Source organism: Gopherus flavomarginatus, chromosome 1 (assembly GCF_025201925.1).
Source record: "Gopherus flavomarginatus isolate rGopFla2 chromosome 1, rGopFla2.mat.asm, whole genome shotgun sequence".
NCBI lineage: Eukaryota > Metazoa > Chordata > Testudines > Testudinidae > Gopherus > Gopherus flavomarginatus.
In genome coordinates, this window is record NC_066617.1 from 33,475,701 (window position 1) to 33,500,760 (window position 25,060).

Here is a 25,060-nt window from a genome sequence, read left to right on the forward strand (position 1 = left end):
CTTATAATATTATGTTGATATGAACTTCCCCACTCCACCTTCATGAATAGCCTTTCGCTTGCCTAACTTTGTTTCAGAGTAATAAACAACATTTATAAAAACTGTCCTTTCTCTACGGCTAAGCCTTTTGTTTCAACTTCAAAATAGATTCATAGATTCTAGGGTCAGAAGGGACCAATGTGATCATCTAGTCCGACCCTCTGCACAAAGCAGGCCACAGAACCCTACCCATCCAGTTCTATAACAATCCCCTAACCTATGCCTGAGTTATTGAAGTCTTCAAATTGTGGTTTGAAGACCTCAAGCTGCAGAGAATCCACCAGCAAGTGACCCATGCCCCACGCTGCAGGGGAAGGCGAAAAACCTCCAGGCCTCTGCCAATCTGCCCTGGAGGAAAATTCCTTCCCGACCCCAAATATGGCGATCAGCTAAACCCTGAGCATGTGGGCAAGACTCACCAGCCAGCACTCAGAAAAGAATTCTCTGCAGTAACTCAGATCCCATCCCATCACCAACCACTGGGCATACTTATCTGGCGATAATCAAAGATCAATTGCCAAAATTAGGCTCTCCCATCATACCATCCCTTCCATAAACTTATCAAGATTAATCTTAAAGCCAGATATGTCTTTTGCCCCCACTACTCCCCTTGGAAGGCTGTTCCAGAACTTCACTCCTCTAATGGTTAGAAACCTTCATCTAATTTCAAGTCTAAACTTCCTAGTGTCCAGTTTATACCCATTCGTTCTTGTATCTACATTGGTACTAAGCTTAAATAATTCCTCTCCCTCCCTAATATTAATCCCTCTAATATATTTATAAAGAGCAAGCATATCGCCCCTCAGCCTTCTTTTGACTAGACTAAACAAGCCAAGCTCTTTGAGTCTCCTTTCATATGACAGGTTTTCCATTCCTCGGATCATCCTAGTAGCCGGTCTCTGAACCTGTTCCAGTTTGAATTCATCCTTCTTAAACATGGGAGACCAGAACTGCACACAGTATTCCAGGTGGGGTCTCACCAGCCCCTTATATAACGGTACTAACACCTCCTTATCTTTGCTGGAAATACCTCGCCTGATGCATCCTAAAACCGCATTAGCTTTTTTAACGGCCATATCACATTGGCGGCTCATAGTCATCCTGTGATCTACCAATACCCCAAGGTCCTTCTCCTCCTCAGTTGCTTCCAACTGATGCGTCCCCAATGTATATCTAAAGTTCTTATTATTAATCCCTAAGTGCATGACCTTGCACTTTTCACTATTAAATTTCATCCTATTACTATTACTCCAGTTCACAAGGTCATCCAGATCTTCCTGTAGGATATCCCGGTCCTTCTCCGTGTTAGCAATACCCCCCAGCTTTGTGTCATCCGCCAACTTTATTAGCACATTCCCGCTTTTTGTGCCAAGGTCAGTAATAAAAAGGTTAAATAAGATTGGTCCCAGAACCGATCCTTGAGGAACTCCACTAGTAACCTCCTTCCAGCTTTGACTGCTGCCTCCCTGCATCTCATTTCACCCCATTCCAGTGATAAAATGCTGCTAAAGCCTTCCTCTTTCCTTCTCTGGCTTCCTCTCACCTTCCATGTCAAATACAATATTCTTGGCCTGATTTTTGGGGCTCTATATAACTCCCTACATTTCAGTACTCAGTTCCTCTTAATCTCCCTCCAATGCCTACTGGATGTTCCTCCTAAGCCTACACCTTACTGACACCCTTTCATCTTCCTCTCACTCTCATCTTTATATCTTCTTCCCTGCAAACCCTTATGCTTGAACCACGCTCTGTTAACTCCAAATGATCTCCTTCCTCAACACGCATTTCTTTCACTAAGTCTTTTGGTGATGATCCTCTGCATCATTTTGAGACTGACCTTCCAACTTATGTATCATATTTCTGAAATGTCATGTCTCATTTCAATGTTAAGCTCTTTGTGACATAAATATTGTATCTTTTATGTTTGTACAAGGATAAGCAAACTGCCAATGCTCAATAAATAACAGCCGCATAATATATTTATTACAAGGAACACTTGCAAATTTGTTATAGATTTGGATAAACTTGTTAACATGTAGTGCCAGAGATATTTAGGAAGATAAAATTTTCAACCCTGACAGATCATATCTTAAAGAGGGTCTGTGAAAGGACATGATAAGGGTGATGATTAACACTCAACACAAACGAAAATGTTGAGCTGCTGTAGGAGGCATATAAATTGTCCCACTCTCTTTCTGACTCAGGTAAGCTGCCAAAAAGTGGAGGTGGATACTGTGGGATGGAACTGTTTTGATTCCAGCCAATTGCTCGAGGTTTTTTTGTTTTTAAGGAGAAGACAGTTAAATTGTTAATCAGATGTTTTATTATTAAAGGTTCAAACCTAACACTTGGCTTTAGCCCTCAGTCGAATTACTAGTGCACACTGAATTAAAGGACACTGTCTACTGTAGCTTTCCGGTGCACACATCTGCCCCTCAGCGCCCTCCCCTGCAATGATACATATGGTTCCACAATGACATTTTCCTATTTTTATCCCCCCTACAAGCTGCTGTATGGAAACCAGGGAAACTTACTAGCTAAGGTCTCAGTCCTGCAATTACTTCCATAGAGGCAGACCTTGCACCCACACGGAGTTCTTTACAGGATCTGAGCCTAATTGAATGAAGAGGGGGAATACTGACAATGACTACAAAAGATGCTGCCTAATGTACAAAAAAAGCAAACCAGGGACAGGGGGCAAGAGACACATACTTCCCCCCTCTTACTTATTTCAGTTCCAGTACCCTTAGGTGTTGCTTGTAACAATAGGAGCTAAAAGTGTTCAGACAGCAGTGTGATTTTTTTAAAGTTGACAGTATCCTGTTCATCTGAAGGGTTAAAGAATTCAACCCAAAAGAAACCAGAGACAAAAGAAAACAATCAGAAATTGCGAGACAATGCTCATTCTCATGGGTGTGGCGAGTCCAGAGTAGACCTCTGGCACTTTTGAGGGATGCGGGATAGTCCCCTTGCTTCCCTACATTGAAACTGTAGGCTCAACATGCTACTTTCAGAAGTCCATGCCTGAATCTTCCAGAACGTTCAGTCCAGTCGGTGTTCTCTATTCCTTCCTCTACCTGATACTTACCTGTACATGTATTTCTGACAGCGCAGGGAACAGAGTACTTGAGACTATGACGAAGTGTGGATCAGGATATGCAATAGGACTGGATTAGCAGTGTGAGTCAGCACCCAGGCGACAGTTGGGAAATGGAAGATCTGGAGTGGATTAATGTGGGTGTGTAAACCAGGGGAAAGGGTGGATTGGGGTGAGGAAGGGGAAGAAAGCAAGGGATGAACGGAGTGGCAAATCATGACATGGAATGAGGGAGCAAAGAGGGAAAAACCGTGGCATGTGAAGTGGGATGAATGAGGGCAGAGAGCAAAGGGGAATGTAAAAGCAGAGAGGGATAGAGGGAGAAAAGAAGGAAGGGGGAGGACACAGTAAGGGGGGTAGAGAATGAGGGAGCAGGCAAAAGTGGAGAGAAAGGTGGTAACAGACCTACAATTAGGTGGGATGGAAGAAGAGAGAAACAATGGATGAGAAGCAAGAGAGAGGTGATGGGAGAAAAAGAAAGAAAGATAAGAAGCTGAGGAAATGGAAGAGAGAATGGGCTGGAGAAAACATATCCTGCCAGAACAGCACTTTTGACAGTCTCAGAGAGGAGGTACTGCTGCTTCAAGGAGGGATGATTCCGGCACCAGGAAGTGCAGGAGATTAAAAAAAGAGATGGAGAATAATCTCCTGATCTCAAATAGGGCATAAAAGAAGAGACCAAAGGGAAGAAGAATGATTATTGTCCCTGTTTTATTGGCTATAACACACTTTCATGCTGTCTCCCTTTTTTCTTCCTTGTTATAGTCTAAAGCAGTGCCAATACATGTCAGGAATGTGTCCCTGGACCTCATTATGGCTAAAGCAGCCTTTGTCCCCATGTCCCCTTATGTTCCTGGGCTCTATTAAAATATTTCAACATCTGAGTTCCTGCTCCTCCAAAATTATCACAACACCATTGCAAAATAGTTCAGGACAGGATTAAGAAACAAACAAGGATGGAATTTAGAGAAAAGTTAAATAACTAGAAAAACTTACCAATATGTAAGGAAAAATTAAATTGCTGCTGGTAAATAAACTGTCATTCCCTTGCACGTCAAATACTATGAACAAAGAAGGGTGTAGGATGTGCATTCATGTTAACAAATTCTTACTGTCATTAGCATGCATTCAGTGAAATATTAAAAAAAAAATAAAGGAAAAGAACAGGCTGTAATAAAACTGATACTGAAGAAATGGAGTCAAACCCCAAGAAGACCAAACAAGGTTCCCAGTGTAGACCAGTTTGAGAAACCAGAATTTTATTAATAGTAACAGGAGCAGCATGTGAAGCTGAATGAAACCATATTTGTAAATGTGATATGTAATTGCACAAACTCCCTCCTTGGTTTGATTTTCCACCGGCTGACTCAGCCACTGCACAGAGTGACTCCCCCACCTTTTGATTCATAAATTCTTGATAGTTTAAAAATAAAAAGTTAGCGTCAAAAGTATCATGTGAGCAAAAGGGCACAAGATGACGTGAAACACAATAATGTTGGAGGACAAAGAACATGTAATGAATCATCACTAAGTGAACGAAAATCCAAACCAAAACATCCAACAACAAGAAGCAGTACTCTCAAAGGAAATTGCAAAAATATAAAAGTCAAGATCATTCCCTTCAGGAGTCTGAAGGATACAACACATAAGAAGCTAAATCCTGTCTTCATTCTACTAGAAACACAGAATGAGGTATATGAATGCATCACAAAAAGTGTATGACATATGGTTTAAATTGCACAAGTGCCCAATTACCTATTCCTTGTGTATCCAAAGTCAAAAGAAGCTTGTGATGTACAAGAAAAGTGGTATAATAGGGCCTTAAGTAGTATAACTGTCTATATTCTATAGTGTACAAAAAGATAATTAATATACAGCACAATATGCAGCAAATAATGCACGATAAAATGTAATGTATAAGAAAGGTATGTAATGTTTACTAAATAACAATACATAAATACATAGATATAAAGTGTGTAAATTATATATAATGTATAACAAAGGTATGTAATGTTTACTAAATAACTACAGTACATATATATCTATAATGTAGATATAAAATGTGTACGATCTGATTGACTTTCCTCCCACCCTCTTTATGTGCTGGTCTTCTGAAAGCCTAATCCTCCAAACATTTGTGCATGCGAGTAACTTCACTAACATGAACAGCACCATTGCTACCACCAATGGGACTACTCACCTGATCCATGTTTGCAGGATCAGAGCCTTAGACTGCGGGGCCCTGTGGGCAGGGACCTCCAACCTTACACAGCGTGTCCGTAACTTTCAGGCTGTGAGCAGTCCTGTCCAGCTGATTGCAAGGGAGCTATTCACGCGCGCGAAGCACAATGCGGGGAAGGGGGACCCGCGGGACGGCCGCCCTGCGTGTTGCTAAGCCCCGAGCACTGCACAACGGGAGCCGCACTTTGCTGGCGGCTTTCCGGTGCCACAATAAAAATGCCGGGTGAGACGGACATCGCGGGCCGCAGCCCAGGACGGCTGGAGGGAGCCCCGTGCCTAGGCAGATGGCAGCCCGGCTAGACTCCCTCGCGGGCGATCCCCGGGCGCAGGCTCGGCGCAGCAGCAGGTGCACTGGGGGGGGCGGTGACCGGTTTCTCTCAACAGCCCTAAAGGACTAAAAGCTGCCTGGGCCCCCAGCCCCGCTGAGACCCGCCGAGCGGCTGCGCCCACACTCGCCCCTGCCGCCCGGTGCAGCGTGAGCGCTAGCGCGCGGGCCGCGGGAGGTGGGGGCTCCGCTGGGGGCCGCGGGGCCGGCGGTGCCCCCGATGCACCGCCCCTCGGAGCGCTGACGCGAGGGGGCGGGGTGCGGCTGCGCAGGGCGCGGGGCGGGGCTGGCGGCGGCGCGGGCCTGGCGGCCGGAGAAGGGAGCCAGACGACGGGCAGCGCGTCTCCCCGCCAGCGGCTGGGTGTGGGGCTGAGTGTCCCGCCCGGCCCAGCAGCAGCAGCGGGATCCCTCCGCGCCGGGCGGCCCCTGGGCTCGGCGGGGAGCCGGACAGAGCCGCGCCGTCCGCCCGCCCGCGTGGATGAGAGTGTGCACCGAGTGCCGGGCAGGGTGAGTCCGCAGCGCCCGGGGGAGGGATGGCGGAGACCGGCCTGTGGGAGACCCTCTGTCCTCCCCTTGAGGGAAACGCCCCCTTGTCTCCAGATCCAGGCAGCTGCCCCTTCCTCTCCAGTGCGGCGAGCTCCCTGCTCCCTCCCGGGACAAGGAGACACCCGCTCTCCGTCCCCCAAACCCAGTCCCAGGGGCAGAGAGCTGCTGCCTTCCCATCCGTGGGGCCATTGCCTCTCTGCAGCCCTTTGTCTGGCATCCATGTGGGGAGTGATGAGCAGCTTCCCAGCGCCAAGGAGACCTGGTGGAAGGGCCCGACTCCTTTCTGCGTGACCCGCCTTGCCTTGGCCTGTGGGAACAGCGCCCTGTGCAGATATCAATGTCATTTGTGTGGTGCTTTCCGGATGTGAAGGGTTAAGTATATTGTGTGGGGTGGTTGTGTTCTCTTGGATGTGAGCAGGGAAGGGAGCGGCTATGTTGTGCTTCACAATTTGCATGCAGTTGTGTATTGTGTGGATTCGTGTATGTTTCAGTATTGGGGCTATGTATTGGGGGGGGGGGGTTGTTCACTCCTGGGGGTTATGTGTAGGGGGATTGTTGTGTTTCACTGTTCGATGTGACAGCAGCATCCTGAGTATTGGTGGATGTGTTGTCTTACTCCATGGAAGCAGAACCCTTTTTGTGAGGGTGATGGGGTGCTGTATTTGCTGATGAAAGCACCACTGTGTAAGTATGTATGTTGTGGCCTGTCTCAGGTGAGAGCAGGAAGGTGTATGGTCAGTTTATTTGCAGTGTGATTAGAAATGGGAGCCTTTGGGGTTGTTTTTGTTCCACTTACTTGCTCTGTGACCTCTGACAACTATCCTCTCTGGGCTTATGTTTCTCACTGTCTAAAATAGTGATTTTTCTCCATCTACCTTTTTGGCCTGGTTGTTGCTTTTTTATGTTTTTTTTTTTTCATTTTGCTTTGGAGGGTCGTCCTGCTCTTACCTCTGCAAGTTGTTATGGAAATTATTCCTGGCCCTTCTCATGTTGAAGTGTATTTGGCTTTAATTCCTTTCAAGAAGTTAGGTAAATCAAGGTTTACAAATAAAGAAATATCTAATGAACTAGTTTATTTTTGTTTCCCTTGGTATTTCAGTAGCTATGAAGTAAGACTTAATAGTATCGTGTAAGTACACACTAATAATCTCCATAAAGATCAGACACTGGGGGAGATGAAGATACTTCACATGCTCCTTAAGCACATAGGGATACTCTTACACTAGGAACCTCCCCTGCACGATGCATTCATTTTTGTAGTGAGGATTGTGGTTGATGGGGTAAGTCTGCCAGGGTCACTTTACCATTTCTGATCTTGAGACTTTTCTCTGATATGCAAGTGGAAGCTGGTCCTTAGCACTGTAATGCATTCTTTGGGGTGGCTGGTAGGGTCTTTCCCGAAGCAGAAGTGAAGGACAGGAGTGACCTGCACACTACTGCCCGGCATATGTCACCAGTGTCTTGTATAAAGAGCCTAATCTGGTGTCATACAAACTGACTGAATTTTCATTTGAGTAAGACCTACTGCAAATCATTGTCTAGTTACTTTATTAGGTAGAGATTGAATGTCTATCTTTAGTTTGAATAAGCATGCTTAAATGCAATATCAGCAATGTATTATCTGAAATGCATTTATCTTAGCAATAAGGTGTATTCGAAAATGACTGACAATGTGGAGCAGGAGACAGGGGAAGAATGAAGGAATGAGAGCAGCAAATAATTGTCTAGGGTTTTCCTCTTTCAAAGAGACAGTGAAGAGAGGGGGATGGATTGAAGGGTAGAGGCTCATCTGAGTTCCACTGATAGACAAATGTCTGGTGTTATACAGGCTAAGCTGTGTGCCAGTAAGCTTATTGAAGAAATGGTCATCTGGTGGGTATGCCCACAAATATATTGGTAGATTCCTCTCTCCAGCCTTCACTGAGTCCTTTTGTAGGTAAGGAGTAAGTGATTTTTCTAAAAATGTTTGCGAAGTGTTATCAAGAGTCAGTTGAATTACTGAAGCTGTAAACTCTTCTATACTAATACATTTTAGATTGAGTAAACTTGAGTTTTAAGCATGAGTGTGGTGAGGGGGAAGGATGGGAAAGATTGATTGCATTAGACCTTAGCTTTCATGTGGAGGGAGATGAGCATGTTTACTAAACTAGAGAATGTAGTTACAGTACTTCAGAATGTCAGATACTCTAGAGCTTCTGAAGATTCTGCCTTAGAGCTTTTATCTATGGATGTTAAATACTTGTTTAACTTTTCTCTTTAAAATGGTAGAAGTCTGTACAGCAAGCCAGACTCTCTTGAGCACCTCCTCAAGTGTCTATTTGCAGTTACTAAAAATGCAGGGAAGTGATATCCTTGTGAAAGTGCATTGGCTCCCAGAAACACACTTCTATGGAAGTCTTTTTAAAGCTTAAAGCAGTTTTAAACTTATGAGATTGAGTGTTTTAGAACTATGTTATTAGTAACATGAGCAATTATGCAAACTAACTAAAAATCTGATTTACATTTCAGGACTTTCTTATGCTGCCTGTTTATGGAGGAGGGAGGGAAGTGGATGGGGAAGATGAACTAGAAAGTCTAGTTCACTTTCAGGTTCTCATGCCCTATCACGGTGGCACAGCATTAGGCCCTGTGCCAGCGAGGAGTAACATGCTGTCAGACCCTATGCACCTGGTTCCTTTCAGGATTCTGGCCATTGGTTGTAAACTTGGCAAAAATATCCCTAAATCCAAACACACTTGTTTAAGTGGAAAATGGCGTTTGTCTTTCTTTCACCTTGGCTCCTGTAGGTACATCAGTGATCAAACCCCATAGTGACTGATGGGACTTTTGGGGATGGAGTAGAGAGGTTCTCCTGCACCATTGTTCCTATCTGGCTCCCCAGATATTTCCTATAGAGCTAGTTGCCTCAGGTAGCACAGCAACCAGTTCCTGTGGAGTCCCATTCCCCCTTTGTGCTTCTCCCTCCCTGCACTGCCCGCCTGCAAGGTTTTTGGATTGTTATGGGGGAATCAGATGAAGACAGCAGATTCCTACTGGAGTTATGCTGTCAGGGTAGAGGTAATTGGAGGAGCAGCAGGAAGAGATGCCAGGAGGTTACTTTCTGTTAGATGATAGGATTAGTAGGCCATGCCTTTTTCTTTCTTTCCCTGTGATCTCTTCTCAGACCTCCACTAGGTGATGGTAGGAGGTTCTAGGCACTGAGTCCAGCTTCTCTGTCCTGCTCCACTTGCTTTTTTTCCATGAGAAAGGTTAAGCTATGCCTTTATTAGATATAAAATGGTCTCTCTGTCATTTCAGACAGAACATTGATATTTAACACAAGGTATTAGCTCAGCCATACTAAGGCAAAGACTAAAGGTCATACTATTCTATGCATACTAAGGGCATAGAATAACTTGTAGCACATTTTTCAATATACAGATCTCACAGGATGACCATGAAGCAGTGACTTCAAAGCTTAGCATATGACGAGCACTGCAAACATTTCAGACATTCTTATCTTAGTCAGTTCCTGCATTATTTCAAGAATGTCTGCAGTGTTGTTGTAGTGGTGTTGGTCCTAGGATGTGGAGACAAGGTGGGTGAGGTAATATCTTTTATTGGACCAACTCCTGTTGGTGAAAGAGACAAGCTTTTGAGCATACACGGAACTCTTCTCCAAGTAAGTTTGTGTTTACATATTTTTTTATTTCCATCTCTTCCCCCTCCACACTTTTTTTTTTTTAAATGAATATATTGCGCTTGAAAAGTCCTGGTCTACTTGACCTCTGGAGACTGAACTTCATGCACAGAATACATACATTTCTTTGAGGTGCCACACCTAGTGGCTTCAAACTTGGCTAGGAGGGGCCACTTCTAGAAGTGAGTTGTTCAGTCTCCAAACCTATTCAGCTGGCTTCCTCTGCTGGGATCGCAAAACCTGTGATTCCACTTCTGGTGGTGAACTGTCAACCAGGAAATGGACTCAGACTCGCACGTCATTTCATGTAGGCTACCAAAAAGCCATCAGTTTGTAATGACTTTAGGTCACTATCAAACTACACTGTATTACAGTTGGTGATTGAGATGAAAGGATCCATATTACATGAGTCTGCAGTTCCAATAATCTCTTATTGGAGTAACTTCTGTTGGTGAAAGAGAAAAGCTTTTGAACTAAACAGAGCCCTTCAGATCTGGGAAAGGTACTTGGAGGCCTTGTCTACACTACCCAGTTTTGTGAGCAAAAGGCAGCTTTTTGTCGATAAAACAGTGGAGATGTACACACTATAATGCTCCACCCACCGACAGAACTCTTCTGTTTTGCTGACAAAATAAAGCCACCTCGATGAGAGGCATAGAACTTTTTGGGGCAAAGTTAGTTTGACAAAGCGTCATTGTAGATGCTGCATTAGTTACATCGCTGTAACTGCTCCCCAGGAGTATCCTACAATGCTCACCATGACTGCTGTGCTCACTCTTCTGAATCCACTGCATTGCATCCAGCTACACAGTCATGCATACCTCCGTTTTCAAAGCCCCAGAAAGTTTTGAAACTGCTCAGCATTGAGAGCTTACAAAGCTACCACCCAGCTGAGCATGTTGCCTGGACTACAGGGGAGGGGGTGGATCTCCTTCCTCCCTGGAGAGAGGAGGCTGAGAGAGAGCTGGGAGGGAATCACATAATCAAAACATTAACAAGTAATTCTGCTTTCCCCGCCACTAGGACCACAGCGGGAGGCAGGCAGGGCAGGCTGCCGCTCTTGTTGGGGGCAGAGGAGAGACTGCTGTGCAGAGCTGGAGAGAGAGGCAGGGACTGATGTCGGGGTGTTTCCTGCCCCCTGCTGCTGTACTGGTCTCTGAGCTGGGGTGGGGAATTGGGGACACCAGCTGTCTGTGTACCAGCTTCTGCCTCAGGATTGGTTGCTTCTGGCAGCTGTCTGAACTTAGAGACTGCGTGCTGACACACACTTCCCCAACACACTCTCTCTCTCACATACACACTTTTCCCCTCTCCCCTCAGTCTCAGTCTCTCTCTCTCTCTCTCTCTCTCTCTCTCTCTCACACACACCCTGTCTCACACACTCCCCTCCACACATGTACACACTTCTTTGGGCTTCTTATGTTAGTGCTCAGCAATGTCAGTTTGGTGAGATTACCAAGCGTTACTTTAAAAAGTGATTTAAAATGTTTTACTTCTTGGGCACACAGCAGTAATTACAAGGTTCATAGCATGGTACAAACAAACAGTGCCAGGCTCAGCACAGCAACTGCCCCTGTGAGGCATGCAAACCCTTCCCAAAGCATCCTGCAGCCAATTGCACAGTGGAATAGCTACCCACAGTGCAGTGCTCTGTGTTGATGGAGAGCCACTATTGTGGATGGACTGCACTGACACAAGGAGCTTACTGTGGGCATGCAACAGCAGTTTAATTACAGTGGTAGCTGTATGTCGGTGTAACTTGTGTTGACAAAACTCTGGCCACGTCCAGACTAGGAATTAAAATCGATTTTAGATACGCAACTTCAGCTACGAGAATAACGTAGCTGAAGTCGAATTTCTAAAATCGAGGTACTCACCAGTCTGGACGGCGCGGCATCGATGTACGCGGCTCTCCGCGTCAATTCCGGAACTCTGTTCGGATTGATGGAGTTCCGGAATCGATGTAAGCGCGCTCGGGGATCGATACACCGCGTCCAGACTAGACGCGATATATCGATCCCCGAGCAATCGATTTTAACCCGCCGATGCCGCGGGTTAGTCTGGACGAGGGCTCAGTAATGTAGGCAAGGCCAGAGGGTCACTGCTAAATGCAAGGTAGAACAGATTGTTTAGCATAAATCGGTAACATATATTATAAGAGGCTATTCAAGGTGAAGTGGCCAGTTAACACCAATTTAGTTGGTTACAGATTGTTGTAATAAACCATAAAAATCCAGTCTTTTTATTAAGACACTGATTTTTAATGTCTAACAAAGTTATGAATATAACCTCCCGGGCTCATCTTTTGAAGGGTTTGTGTAGCTTTGAGGATGAGGGCTGAGAGGTCAGATATGGATTAATCATTTTGTAAAAAGTGTTTGCCCACAGGTGATCTGGTGTTTTTAAAGTGACAAGGTGGGTGAGGTATATCCTTTACCTCTCTCTTGTCTCTCTGTCCTTGTCTCTCTAACATCCTGGGACCAACACAGCTGTAACAACACAATACAGCAATTGTTTTTGTCTTTTTTTATTTTACCGTGTGAGTTCATTTGAGAATGTAGTGATTGCCTGGTTTCACCCATACAGTTATTGGGGCAGTAATCTTATGTGTTAGCTGCTTAAGCTAAAGAATCTGTTCCACCTTTCATTTAGCTGTGACACTCTGAAAGCTCAAAAGTTCGTTTCTTTAACCAACAGAAGTTGGTCCAATGAAAGATATTACCTCATCTGCCTTGTCTCTTTAGTATCCTGGGAATACCATGCTACAACAACACTGCAAACAGTTCCAATAACTAAATTGCTTTTTAAGTGAAACTACTCTGTTCAAGCAGATATAAATCATAGCTTCCAAGACTTCTCTGCTGCTGTTGTGTGTTTATGAATTTGGAACACCATTTAGGAATGTTGGATGACTTGCCAAGGCCACTCATGACTTGCTGAAATTTTCTTTAAAGCTAGTTTGCTGGTCAGGATCCCCCACATTTATCAAGCCCAGCAATGATGCCAACAGTAACTGAATGTTCCTAAAGCAGTAGCTACAGCATAAGGACCTGATTCTACATGCAGAAAGCTTTCAGGTCTCCCATATGGACTTGGAGAATAAGGTCTAAAAGTTAACAGGTTCAGTGGTTGTTCCAAAGCTTTCATGACTGTAGTCTGTGCCATTATCTTCTTTTCCTTCCATTGTAAATGATGATTTCACTCACTTCCAGTACCAGCCTATATTTTGTAAACAGTCTCTAAGATTGCATTCTGACCAGAGCTCATTGGAAATCCATCAACAAAATGTTTTTTTCCATCAAAATCAAAACTTATTGCAAAAAAGTGTTGGTTTTGATGAGTTTCACATTTCAGATTTTTTTTTTAAAGCTTCAGAATTGGCAAAATGTTCCATTTTGACATTTTTGAAACACAGTTCTGTGTTTTTGGTTCAAAGTGGTTATGCGGTTTGAAATTTAATGTATATATTAAAATTGCCCACCAAAATCAAAACAGAACACTTTGGCCTGTACTAATTATATTTTATTTTTTTATTTTTGGTTGATAGAAATTTTTGAAATTAACTTTTGTGGATTGGGGAGAAAACAATTCAAAATCTCAGATTTTCCTGGGATGGAAAAATGTCTTCTTGTTCAGGTCTAGATCTGATTGTGTTGCTGGAAGTTGCTTTCACTTTACCCCCTAATGTTAACTGACAACAGGTGTTAGACCCCTGATGTTATCACTGAATTATAGAATCCTAGAACTGGACAGGACCTTAAGAGGTCATCTAGTACAGTCCTCTGCACTGAAGACAGGACTAAGTATTATCTATACCATCCTGACAGGTTTGTCCAACCAGCTCTTAAAAATCCCCAGTGATGAACATTCCACAACCTCCCTAGGCAATTTATTCCGGTACTTAACCACTCTGACAGAAAGTTTTTCCTAATGTCCAACCTATACTGCCCTTGCTGCAATTTAAGCCTGTCGCTTTTTGTCCTGTCCTCAGAGGTTAAGAAACAATTTTTCTCTCTCCTCCTTGTAACAACCTTTTATGTACTTGAAAACTGTTTCACGTCCCTTCTCAGTCTTCTCTTTTCTAGACTAAACAAATCCAATTTTTTTCAATCTTCCCTCATAGGTCATGTTTTCTAGACCTTTAGTAATTTTTGTTGCTCTTTTCTGGACTTTCTCCAGTTTGTCCACATCTTTCCTGAAATGTGGCACCCAGAACTATACACAATACTCCAGTTGAGGCCTAATCAGTGTGGAGTAGAGCAGAAGAATTACTTCTCATGTCTTGCTTACAATACTCCTGATACTACATCCCAGAATGATGTTTGTTTTTTTTGCAACAGCGTTACACTGTCGACTCATATTTAGCTTGTGATCCACTATGCCCCTCCGATCCTTTTCCGTAATACTCCTTCCTAGGCAGTCATTTCCCATTTCGTATGTGTGCAGCTGATTGTTTCTTCCTAAGTGGAGTACTTCGCATTTGTCCCAATTGAGTTTCATCCTATTTACTTCAGACCATTTCTCCAGTTTGTCCAGATCATTTTGAATTTTAATCCTGTCCTCCAAAGCACTTGCAACCCCTCCCAGTGTATTCTCTATCCCATTATCTAAATCATTGATGAAGATATTGTACAGAACCGGACCCAGAACTGATTCCTGAAGGACCCCACTTGTTATGCCCTTCCAGCATGATTGTGAACCTCTGATAACTGCCGTATATACTCGTTCATAAGCCGAATATTTTTGGTAAAAAAGTGGCTCATCAAAGAATGGAGGTTGGCTTATAAACTGGTCTACACTAAAATTTGATGATTTTAAACTCTGTGGAATCATTACATTGAATATCTAATACATTGTCGTTTTGTTTACATGGAGCGTCTGCAGGTATGGAGCCCCTCAGCTCCCTGTGGCCACGGTTCGCCGTTCCCAGCCAATGGAGCTGCGGGAAGTGGCGACCACTGGGAGCTGAGGGGCTCTGTGCCTGTGAATGCTCCAGTTAAACAAAATGTCCAGGCCTGCTAGCGGCATACCCTAATGGGCCAGGAGCCAAAGTTTGCCAACCCCTGAAATATAGGGTTGACTTATGAAAGGATCGTACATTTTTTTGCTATTTTTACCTATCTATCTTGGGGAGGTTGGCTTATAAATGAATGGGCTAATGAGTGAGTACATATGGTAGTCTCTGGGAACTATTTTCTAATCAGTTATGCACCCACCTTATAGTAGCTCCATCTAGGTTTTATTTCCCTAGTTTGTTTGAGAAGGTCATGTGAAACAGTATCAAAAGCTTTAGTAGAGATATGCCACATGTACGGCTTCCTCTCCTCCACAAGGCTTGTTACCCTGTCAAAGTAAGCTATCCGGTTGGTTTGACACGATTTGTTCTTGACAAATCCATGCTGACTGTTGTTTATCCCCTTATTATCTTCTAGATGTTTGCAGATTGATTGCTTAATTATTTGCTCCATTATCTTTCTGGGTACAGAAGTTAAGCTGACTGGTTTGTAATTCCCCAGGTTGTCCTTATTTCCATTTTCATAAAAGGACATTATATTTGCCCTTTTCCAGTCTTCTGTCTCCTGTCTTCCATGACATTTGAGTCATTAGCAATTATCTTTGAAAAATCTCCTCAGTCAGCTCCTTAAATAATCTAGGATGCATTTCATCAGGCCCTGGTGATTTGACTTGTTCTTTCTCTTTTAGATTCTGATCCTACCTCATTTTCACTGGCATTCACTATGTTAGACGTCCAGTTGCCACCAAACTTTTTGGTGGAACCCGAAACAAAGAAATTATTAAGCATCTGTGCCACTTCCACATTTTCTGTTTTTTATTATAGTTTCAGTGAGTTTATCTGGTACAGAAGTCTGGCTTACCGGCCTATAATTGCCAGGATCACCTCTGGAGCCCTTTTAAAAAATTGGCATCACATTAGCTGTCGTCCAGTCATTTGGTACAGAAGCTGATTTAAATGATGGGTTACAGATTACAGTTAGTTCTGCAATTTCACATTTGAGTTCCTTCAGAACTCTTGGGTGAATAGCATCCAGACCTGATGACTTACTACAGTTTAATTTATACATTAGTTCCAAAACCTTCTCTAGTGACACCTCAGTCTGGGACAGTTCCTCAGATTTGTCACCTAAAAAAATGGCTCAGGTTTGGGAATCTCCATCACATCCTCATCCTTGAAGAGTGATGCAAAGAATTCATTAAGGGCTTGTCTACACTGGCACTTCACAGCGCTGCACCTTTCTCACTCAGAGGTGTGGAAAAACACCTGCCTGAGCACTGCAAGTTTCAGTGCTGTAAAGTGCCAGTGTAGACAATGCATCAGCGCTGGTAGCTATTCCCCTCGTGGAGGCAGACTACACAAACCACATTAAAGACAGACATTTAAGTTGTTTTATTTAACTAAAACAATGAAGTTATGTATTCTGGTTTTTTTTCTTCAACAGCAAACATGATGTTTTAACAAAACAAGCATATTTCAAGTTTTTTAAAATTAGGTTTGTTTTTGTTGTTTTTTAACTAAAATAGTTAAATGAAATATTTTAAAAAATTAAATTCACACAGCCAGGTCAACATGATATTGGCTTCTGCAGTTAACTCAGTTGTCTGCACCTTTATTTTCCTGTTTGTTCATAATCTGGAAAAGAAAAACAAGTTTCCCGGCTTCTTCAGGTCCCAAACGATATCTCAATTTGGAATGAATTAGTCCAAAGGAAGATGTTCTTTCTACACTGGCAGAAGAAGCTACTGTCGTTAAGAGCGATTATCACTTCAACAGTCTCCGAATCCAAGTGCTTAATGACTTCCACCAGTTCACTGGTGTAACTTTCTTTAAAACATCAGCAGCAAACATATATTTCTTGAATGGTTCTTATTTCCAACCTGGGTCTCTTTTGCGGCTTGCTGCCGTTATAGATTTTTCCCTTCTAGTGAGAGAATGGTGTGGTAGAGCTCAAATCAATGAAGGCTACACTCAGAAAGACCTCAAGGCTTCTGGAATATGCTGCTCAAACAGTTTCACTTTTGTTTCTTCTGCTGTCCCTCCCTTCTCACATTTATCTCCAGACTTCTCCTTGTCCAAATCTATTCCGCTCCCAACAATCTTCTATTCATTGAACTTTTTGAAACTTTGCACTTTTAGAGAGAGGTAAGGGATTGACTCTATGTACAGAAATTTGCAGAGAGACAATGGGGTTGAGGTCTGTTATTTCTCACCATATTATATTGTATTATATTAAACGTTTTTGCTGTTAACAAGCATGTTATGTTATTTCTGGAGACACAAATCCATAGTTTGAGATGCTTAGTTTTGCAGTTCTCTGATGGTATCTTCTAGACTGAGCATGGGTCCTATTGGGTAGATAGAAAGATTAACCTAAATAATCTATACAGAAGCCCCTGGAACTCCATAAAATTGGGTCCCTAATCCATGAACTATTGGAACTCATTTACAAAACTTTTCTCAAATGTTACATGAATATATTGTCTCATACTATAGAAATAGAATTTATAATCCCTATTCCATAGCTCTATATCTTTGAGCTATCATGTATCTTAATTAAAACTATCTTTAGATAAGTTTTTTCCTCAAAAGGCATTTTATCAACACCCCCCAGATTTAAATTAAAAAAAAATCTTTTTTTTAAATCATTGGTTTTTTTTTAATACACCCTGGTGACTGGGCAACAAAATGGCACATGAGATTCATTGTTGATAAATGCAAAGTAATGCATATTGGAAAACATCCCAACTATGTATCTAAAATGATGGGGTCTAAATTAGCTGTTACCGGTCAAGAAAGAGATCTTGGAGTCATTATGGATAGTTCTCGGAAAACATCCATTCAGTTTGCAGCGGCAGTCAAAAAGCTAATAGAATGTTGGGACTCATTAAGAAAGTGTTAGATAATATAACAGGAAATACCATATTGCCTCTATATAAATCCATGGTACGTCCACATCTTGAATACTGTGTGCAGATGTGGTTGCCCCATCGGGGGGGGGGGGGGGGGGGGGGGGATTGGTAAAGGTTCAGAAAAGGGCAACAGAAATAATTAGGAGTATGGAACAGCTGCCATATGAGGAGAGATTAATAAGACTGGGACTTTTCAGTTTGGAAAAGAGACGACTAAGGTGGGATATGATAGAGGTCTATAAAATCATGACTGGTATGGAGAAAGTAAATAAAGAAGTGTTGGTTGCTCCTTCTCATAACACAAGAAGAGGGGTCATCAAATTAAATTAATAGGCAGCAGGTTTAAAACAAATGAAAGGAGTATTTCTTCACACAACACAGTCAACCTGCGGAACTCCTTGCCAGAGGATATTGTGAAGGCCAAGACTATAACAGGGTTCAAAAAAGAAGTAGATAAATTCATGGAGGATAGGTCCATCAATGGCTCTTAGCCAGGATGGGCAGAGATGTTGTACCAAGCCTCTGTTTTCCAGAAGCTGGGAATGAGCAACAGGGAATGGATCACTTGAGGATTACCTGTTCTGTTCATTCCCTCTGATGCAACTTGGCATTGGCCACTGCCGGAAGACAGGTTACTGGGCTGGATGGACCTTTGGTCTGACTCAGTATGGCCATTCTTATGTTCTTGTGTAATATAGCCTCCTGGTCAGCAAAAAATGTTAAGTTTAATTTAAAGTTATGTTTAGTTGCAAATCAACTGTTTTAACGGTTGCCTATCAGTGAGGATGATCCTTTCTTTAGGAAAATATCTAAAGTATAAATGCAAAAGTAGTTCTAAAATCAATTATTTAAATCGAGGTTTCTGCTTGCTGATTTAAATCACTGATTTTAATGGTTAAATTCAGTGTAGGACTTCCTAAGCTGAACACAGATTTAAGTTGTATTTGTTAGATATATCTGTAATGTAAGTCCACCTCTGTCTGGTAACTTAACCCTTACGTTGTAGAGGTGCTTTGTTTTTATTTTAACTCCGTCTTATTTTGTTAAATTCTTCACTGCTGCTGGAACACAAGTGTATCTTAGTACAGTTTTTGACAGTGTGATGAGAGAGATGCTATGTCTAGCTTCACTGGATAAGCACAGTAATGGATGTAACATGACAATTATTTGGTGGAGAAATTAGTGAGTCGTATTAATTTGATCAGTGGAACAAGCGAACTGAAGTGCCCCTAGACTAAATAATCTATAATAGCTATTTCCTTGGGCTATTGAAGTCTGTAATGACATGTCTAAAGACGTTAATGAGGTCAACACTGGGCTTCAAAATTAAGATAAATAGAGTGAAGTTCAAGTGTGGTTCCCCTCACCCCCCGCTTTTCATGTCTGTGGACTCTAGTGGAGCCTTCGCAATATTTATACAGACAGATGAGCTAGTAATATTGGCATTAGTGTAAAAAGTGCTAAATCCTTGTAGTGCAAATGCAGCTTCACTACTGGTAGAACTATGCTCCCTTCTCTTTCCTCTCCCCCCACAAGTCTCATAAAATGCTTGTTGCCCTAAGTTTTTTTTTCTTTATAGGGCTGTTGCTAAGAATTTTTGGGGGTGAGGGGTTGAATGGTGAAGCATCACCTTATCCTCACAACTATCCTCAATCTCTCCTCCCCCTCCTCTGTTGTTCTACTCTCACATCTAGCTTTTTTTTTGTATGATCCCTTTCATGAATAGCTCCAGACTCTGCTTCTCTTCCTGGTTTTTCCTGGCCAATACCATGAAATTGTCATGATGGAAAGTTTCACTGTTACCCACAAGCAGCAACAGTGAACCTGACAGTTATGTAAACTTCTTTCTGCCTCTGGGTAGCAATGCTATGATCTATAAAGGATGTGCTGGAGTTGTGGGCAGACTTGGGAACAGAGAACAGCATTGGTTTATAACATTTGCTTCATGTTTAGGATGTTCTCTACTGTGATAAGAGCTAGAAACTCAATTTCAAAAAATGAAAACTAAAATATATAGACATTTATGGGTAATGCCCTGGAGAAGCTTTCCACTCTCCTCTGACAGGTGGATTTTTCCAGTCATTTGAGAGAATATAGCTACGGCATGTGAAAAAAACATTTCAGTGTTGGATATAAGCAGGCTACTTGCTGTGTCAAAATGAGCAGCCTTTTCTGTATATCGGGGTTTGCCATCAAAATACTAAAAATCCAAAACCCAAACGTGATTTTATGCAAATGTGCCAAAGTATTAACTTTTTATTATTAAAAATTGCTGGATGTTGCAAGATGTACTTTAAAGATTCAGGGATCTTGCCCTGAAGAGCTTAAACTGGGGTTGGGGGAAGGAGAATACAAGAAAAACAAACACCACAGCAATTCAGATAAAGGAGATAGAGGTGAAATTATTAGTGAAAAGAAGAGGAAGAACTCCTGAAAGTTGGTTTTGAGGTGGTTTTTGGCAGATGTCATAGGGGCTTGGAAGTTCTTATCTTATTTACTACCACCTCTCTAGATGAAAGTGGCTTTTTTTTTTTTTCTTCCTCTTTTGTGAGCGAGCAGTAAGGTATGAAGATTTATGTATGTGAAAGAGCAGGAAAGTAGATCAGAAATGTATGTGAACAAAGTTAGATAAAACCTTCAAGGGACGGACAAACTTGCTTGACACATCACTTCTGTTCGTTCTGCATCTTCATATGCTATGGTTGCATGCATAATTAGAGTGACCAGATAGTAACTGTGAAAAAATGGGATGGGTGGTAATAGGTGCCTATATAAGAAAGTCCCCCAAAATGGGACTGTCCCTTTAAAAATGGGACATCTGGTCACTCAATGCATAATACATATATGCAAAATATAGTTGCACAACATGAGAGGAAAGGCAATATTTATGTTAGAGAACAAAGCCATGCACTCCATGCCAGTCTTATGCATACAATTAGTGACTAAGTGCAGGTAGTTTCCAGCTGCTAAGATTGTCTTATTAGCCCTGTAATATAAGACCGTGTCAGACTTGTGTTAGAACCTCATTATTACTTGCCATTTATACAGTCCCTGTAAAAATCATTCTCTCAATCTCCTTTTCAGGTATGAGGTTATTTTTACTTATGTTTTGAATTTTATTATTTTAAAAACCAAAATAAAAGAGAACCAGGTTTTGTAGGCCGAAAGTTGGCATTTGAGTTTTCAATGAGGTATATACAAACCTGTGTATATAAGTCTTCAACTAAGCCAAAGATAATTTGAAGCTTTAAGTATCTAGATTAGAACTTCTGGTTTTTGTGGCAGAAACAAATATTGGAGTCTGTTTTCCTTCCTAGAAGATGATGTGGTGGGTGAATGAGCTGCCTTCCTCTATCTGCAGCCCTTATCTTCTGGAGGGAGGACCTCAGCCCCATACCACTGTTGCTGCTACAGGGACAGTTGGGTGATTACAACTTTGTATGTCCTACTGCTAACTCTTAATGTTAGGGTGGCTTTGGATAATAATCTTCAAATCCAAGGTCTGATTGGTCTGGAGCCTGTTTTTATTATATTGTCAAGCCATATACCAACTCTGACTGAATGTATAGTTAGGACCCTACCATTGGAAGCGATAAGCACTGATGGAATTTGTCTAACTGCCTCCATGCTTAATGTGACTCATACAGCTGTATTTAAAAACTGTCTTTAGGCTTTATTCCAGTCCTCTTAACCGTAATTTATAACTCTGCACTTCTATAGTACCGTTCAATCGCAGACTTCAAAGTACTTTTTAGACATTAATCTGGAATGCCAAACACTCCTGAGGGACATGTGGGATTGCTTCATACAACCACCTCTGGAGTGAAACATAGCAACTTGACCGCAGTGCTACTCAACAGTTTGGGTCAGGAAATGAAGAATATCATATCCAACAAATTACAGAGGCAGAATGAGTTGCCTCTTAGGAAAATTGCAGACTTCTGTAGTTTCTTTCATAATTACAAGTTGTCAGGACCTCAGTGTCTCATCCCAAGTGAAATTCAGGAGCACAGTGTTTCTTAATACCGTGCTGGGATGCTGATTTATTAGTGACTTGGAGATAAAAGCACCATTATCTAATCGCCAAGATCACCTCCAAGATATAGGTGACTTAGCACAGCCCTACTCTGCTTCTGAGACCTGAAAGGATCACAGTGCACAGCTTTATGATTACAGACACCCTGTTTTACGTAGATCTAGAGGGGACTTCCTGGGTCATGGAATCCAGCCACTTGCTATTTCAGATGACACTATCATATAATCTTGTTCATAAATTTATCAACCTCCATCTTAAAATTAGGTAGGTTGTTTTTCCCATTACTCCTGTTGGGAAAGCTGTTCCAGAACTTCTCTCCTCTGATTGTTAGAAAACTTCCAATTTCCATTCTAAATTTATTTATAGCCAGTTTATACCCATTTGTTCTTCTGCCCGGATTGTTTCTTTATCTTAAATAACTCTTCTCCCTCAGTAATGTATTTGTAGAGAACAATCATATGCTCTCTTGGCTTGTTTAGCTTAGCAAAATGAAGACTAAGCTCTTTTAGGACTTGTCTACATTACGCGCTGGATTGACAGGCAGCGACCACCAAGCACTCTCCTGTCGACTCTGATACTCCACCGGAGCAAGAGACGCAGGCAGAGTCGCTGGGGGAGCATCAGCCATCGACTTACCGCAGTGAAGACACCACGGTAAGTAGATCTAAGTACATCGACTTCAGCTACATTATTCAGGTAGCTGAAGTTGCGTAACTTAGATGGCTCCCCACCCCCCCCTTTCCTTGTAGACCAGCCTTAGTCTCTTCTCCTGAAGTAGGTTTTGCATTCCCTGATAATTCTGCTAGCTCTTCTCTGCACATGTTCCAGTTTTAATTAATCTTTTTTTTGAACATGGGTGACCAGAATTGCATGTAATATTCTAGATGAGGCATTAATACTTCCCTGTCTATACTGGAAATACCTCACATGATGCAAATTTGCTTTTTTTATGGCCGTATTGGCGAGAAAAGAGGGCAACCCTTTCTTACGTTGCTTAAGGCCCTTTTTTACTTTATATATTGTATTTTTTTATATATTGTAAATTATTGTTTTTGATTTTTTTACTTTTATGATAGGAAATTAATTTTATTGTCAAAACATTTAAATATTATACATAGTTAAACTTACAAAGTTTTTGCTTTGTTTTTTAAAATACAGTACATATGATGCTAATAGTAGCTGAAATATTTGCTTATGCAGTAAATAGATGCAGTGCTTTTGCTGTTAGCTTTTGTTGAAATGCTTGGTCTGGAAACCTCAAATTTAAACCCTTCCAATGCCGTTGCTAAACTGCTTGATTGTGATCTTTGACAATAAAGCTACATGTACAATAAACTATACATTCCTGCTTCAAATGAATGGATGTCACGGCACCACTAATGTTGGGGTTCCCTCAGAGGCCTTTTCCACTCAGCTTATTCAGAACACCTTGTCCAGATCTGGGAAAACACTTCATTCAGTTCTCTGGGATCCAAAAAACTCAGTTTGACTCCAGATTGTATCACTTAGGTATCTGTAATTGGAAAACAGCAAAGCTATACTGAATTGATCAGACTCAAGCATAGGGGGTGGGTTGGTATAGGCATGCAGACATTCAAAGTTTCACTGAAAACTTCTTCCTTTATAAACATGTACGCATTGCATTGTGTTTACTGTATTACATCACACTTTTTTGGATTGGCTTAGTTACTTTTCAGAAACCAATCCCTGTGCAGCGTGCTCTGTCCATGCTCAGCCTCATCTCTATATTCCTAACTGATTTTGTCCATAGTTATCTTGTTTCTAGTAAGTAAATGGTTCCTTGGGTGTTATCCCTCTTATCCGAGGTGATTCAGATTTTGGGTATGGCTACACTTGCAGCTGTACAGAGCTGTCGCGGGAGCGCTCCCGCGGCAGCGCTTTGAAGTGCGAGTGTGGTCGCTACGCCAGCGCTGGGAGAGAGCTCTCCCAGCGCTGCAGGTACTCCACCTCCCCGGGAGGATTAGCTTACAGCTGGGGCACTGTTTATACTGGCGCTTTGCAGCACTGTAACTTGCTGCGCTCAGGGGGGTGTTTTTTCACACCCCCGAGTGAGAAAGTTGCAGCGCTGTAAAGCGCCAGTGTAACCAAGGCCTTTGTCTTTTTAGTCTACTGACCTATTTACTTATCTTATTTAGCATAGATTTGTTTGCAGCCTAACGACCCGTTTACCTTCCTGATTCTATCATCGAAGAAATGAGGCCTCCTTCCATGTGTTAATTACTCACTACAGGTCAGGCTTCAGCTACATTAGCCATCTTGTGATTGACTTGTCTACACTGGCACTTTACAGCTTTGCAGCTTTCTTGCTCAAAGTTGTGAAAAAACATCCCCCTGAGCACGGCAAATTTCGGTGCTGTAAAGCGCCGGTGTAGGCAGTGCACCAGTGCTGGGAGTCACGCCTCTGTTGCGACTACACAAGCCACATTAAAGCGCTGTTGCAGCAGCGCTTTAGCGTTGCCAGTGTAGACTAGCCCTAGCCCTAGCCTCTCTGTTTCCAATTGGTGGAACCCCCGCCAATAGCAGTTTTTCTGTGGGAGTCACTGATAACCTGTTGAATTCCTGTTGCTGAAGAGCTTTTCTTCCTTCCATGCTGGAACCAGAAGCGTCAGATCCAAATTGGTGTCGGGGAAATTGAGCTATACCGTTTTTCTTTTGGTAAACGTCTTTGCAATGGAAATAAGTAGTTGCTTTAGAAAATCCAGTTTCCTTTTTGGAGTAGGAATATTCATTTCTGGCAGTTGCCTGTCTTTAAATTTTTTTTGGTGAACCTTGTCCATATAGCAATTTCTTAAAATTAAAACTCTTTAACATCAATAATCTACATTAGGATTTGCATCTCCTTGAGCCTCTTGTGAAAGTCTTGGGTGAAGTGGAGGTGCCCTATCTCTGCCTCTTGCCCATGTGAACATCTTTGTGTGTGTCTGTTGTAATATGGCAGTGCCCAGGAGCTCTAACCAATATTTGGGGCCCCATATTGCTTGGTGCTATGCAAACATGAAAGACAGTTTTTCTGCTCCACAGAGTTTACTGTTAAAACTAGCAGCCTGCACAGGGTGGGGGAGAAGGAAATTATTCAACATAGACTTGCTACTTTTGTAATTATGTAAATATTGACTTCCGTAGCTGCTCCTCCCTCCCCCCCGGCTGTCA

At 42.3% G+C, this 25,060-nt stretch overlaps 1 protein-coding gene across 3 annotated transcripts in view; it reads left to right on the forward strand.

Annotated features, from left to right (window-relative positions):
* Positions 1 to 25,060, forward strand: part of GRAMD4 (GRAM domain containing 4) — a 175,450-nt gene that overhangs the window by 22,820 nt on the left and 127,570 nt on the right. Inside the window, exon 1 of one of the 3 annotated variants that reach the window (XM_050936213.1) lies at positions 6,042 to 6,209. The exons of 1 other annotated variant lie outside the window; for it this stretch is intronic. In XM_050936213.1, the coding sequence (XP_050792170.1) occupies positions 6,181 to 6,209 (29 nt within the window). In that variant the 5' untranslated portion in view covers positions 6,042 to 6,180. Of the gene's footprint in view, positions 1 to 6,041; positions 6,210 to 25,060 lie in introns of those variants that run through there. One more of the 3 variants, XM_050936214.1, reaches the window with a different exon arrangement.